General features: G+C 45.2%; 1 protein-coding gene across 1 annotated transcript in view; it reads left to right on the forward strand.

Moving 5' to 3' along the window:
• LOC119578545 (histone H4-like) overlaps positions 1-146 on the forward strand; it is an 852-nt gene extending 706 nt beyond the window's left edge. The window contains exon 2 of the mRNA XM_037926114.1: positions 1-146. This exon is cut by the window's left edge and continues 199 nt beyond it. Within this exon, the coding sequence (XP_037782042.1) occupies positions 1-146 (146 nt within the window).
• Positions 147-2,167: the final 2,021 nt, after the last annotated feature.

Consider the following 2,167-nt stretch of genomic DNA (forward strand, 5'->3'; position numbering starts at 1 on the left):
GTGGTGTCATCAAGGTGTTCCTCGAGAACGTGATCCGTGACGCCGTCACCTACACCGAGCACGCCAAGAGGAAGACCGTCGCCGCCATGGACGTCGTCTACACCCCCAAGCGCCAGGGACGCGCCCTGCAAGGTGTCGGAGGTTAAACGTTTTCACGTCAACTACGGGAATAAACCCGTCGTTCGGTAGAAATTGACGGGATTTCACTTAATCTACATCACCCGTGGTAATCTAACCTTAACCCTGTGGGATTTATAACCTAACCTAACCCAACCCCTAGACCCCTGTGGTATTGTATACGCCTCCTGGAAACCCAGACGAAAACTACATACCTATATATAGCGAAACACCGGCAGTTTCTTCCCTTCCGTCTATGGTCACAATTGCTTGGTTTCTGATCACTTTTTTCGCCATTTGGGACACTTGATGGGCTCAAATATCAGGCTGTGACTGAGATGTCACGCGCACAACGCTAGAACATTAATTCCTGCCAAAACACGTAAATGAGGTATAATAAAACTAAAAGACCGCATTGCATGCATGAATTCGAGAAAACGAACGCTGATAATTAGAAAATATTCGTCTCACAAGCGCATAGCAATACGTGGACTGCTTGGTAGATCGCAGTGATGAGTTCTGTCTTCTGTCCTGTGTCTCCCTTATTTTCCTTTTTCATTTCCTTCTGTCTTTCTTCCTTTCTGATGCATCCTCCGTGCCGAAGATGATACTCCTAATGTTGGCCTAATTACGATTTTTTTTTCGGGAAGGATCGTGTCAAAAACGACTATGGGAATGTCAACTAACACACGCACACACACAGACAGATAGATAGAAATGTGTATTGTATAAACATATATATATATATATATATATATATATATATATATATATATATATATATATATATATATATATATGTATACATATATGATGGCATGCGTTCATTAAATGTTTCGTTAATTTAAACTTTCATCTATAACACTAGCATCGGCATATTTACGTTAATGCACTCTCTCTAACGATTGGTGTACATTAACGTGGATATATCAGAACTTATGTTGTAGATGAAAGTTTAAATTAACAAATATAATAAATATAATTTTTTGGGGGGAGAAGGGGGAGGGTGAGGAAGATAGAGAGAAGGGGGAGGGGAGGAAGGTGGGGAGAGGGAGAGAAAAGGAGGAAGGAGGGAGGGCTAAAAAGGTGGAGAGAAGGGGAGAAGGGGCAAACGGGAGGAAGGACGGAGAGGGGGAGAAGAGGGAGAGGGAGAAAGGTGGGAAGAGGAGGAGAAGGGGGAAAGGGAGAAAGGTGGGGAAAGAAAGAGAGGGAGGAAGGAGGGGAGAGTGGGAGAGGGGGAGGAAATTAGGGAAAAGGGAGAGAGGTAAGAGCGAGAGATGGAAGAGAGAGAGAGGGAGAGAGGGAATGTGGAAAGAGAGAGAGAGGGAAGAGCGAGAGAGGGAAGAGGGAGAGAAAGAGATAAATTGATAGATAAATAGACAAATGGATAGATGGATGGATAGATAGATAGGTAGGTAGAAGGACAGATAAACAGATAGATAGATAGATAGATAGAAAGAGATAAAATGAAAGAAAGTATGAGGATACTTCAGCGAGTGCCAGCAAGGGCTTGGTCGACCTCCCTGGCACAAATCCCTTTCCCCAGCAAACGGGGTTTTGGGGCGCTGATCCCAGGACCCCCAAAAATCCCCCATTTCTGTGGGCCCTAAAAAGGGCCCCCGGGGGAGGAGATGGCTGCGCCCAAATAGTCCTCTGGATCACACCCGGATGCCGGGGTTGAAGTCCCCGGGGACATTTGGCAGGCCCGTCGAGGGAAAACCTCCGCTCCCGAAGGGGGAAAGCCCGGCCCTGGAGGGGGCCCGGGCCCTCCCCGTGGATTTGGGTCCGCCCGGGCCTCGGCCCGACCATTCGCAGTGAACCACCACACGAATCGGAAACAAAAAGCATAGAAAGGAAGCAAAAAAAAGGGGGTTGCAAGGGAAACAGGAAAAAAGGAAAAAAGGACGATAAAATAGAAACTTTGAGGATAAAAAAAAAAAGGGCAAAATTTAGAATAAAACAAACAAATTTTGAAGAAAAATTTAAGGGAAAAAAGAATAAAGGGGAAAAAACGTATGAAAAAAAATTTTAAGAACGAAGGGGGGAAAAA

Source organism: Penaeus monodon, chromosome 11 (assembly GCF_015228065.2).
Source record: "Penaeus monodon isolate SGIC_2016 chromosome 11, NSTDA_Pmon_1, whole genome shotgun sequence".
Lineage (NCBI taxonomy): Eukaryota > Metazoa > Arthropoda > Malacostraca > Decapoda > Penaeidae > Penaeus > Penaeus monodon.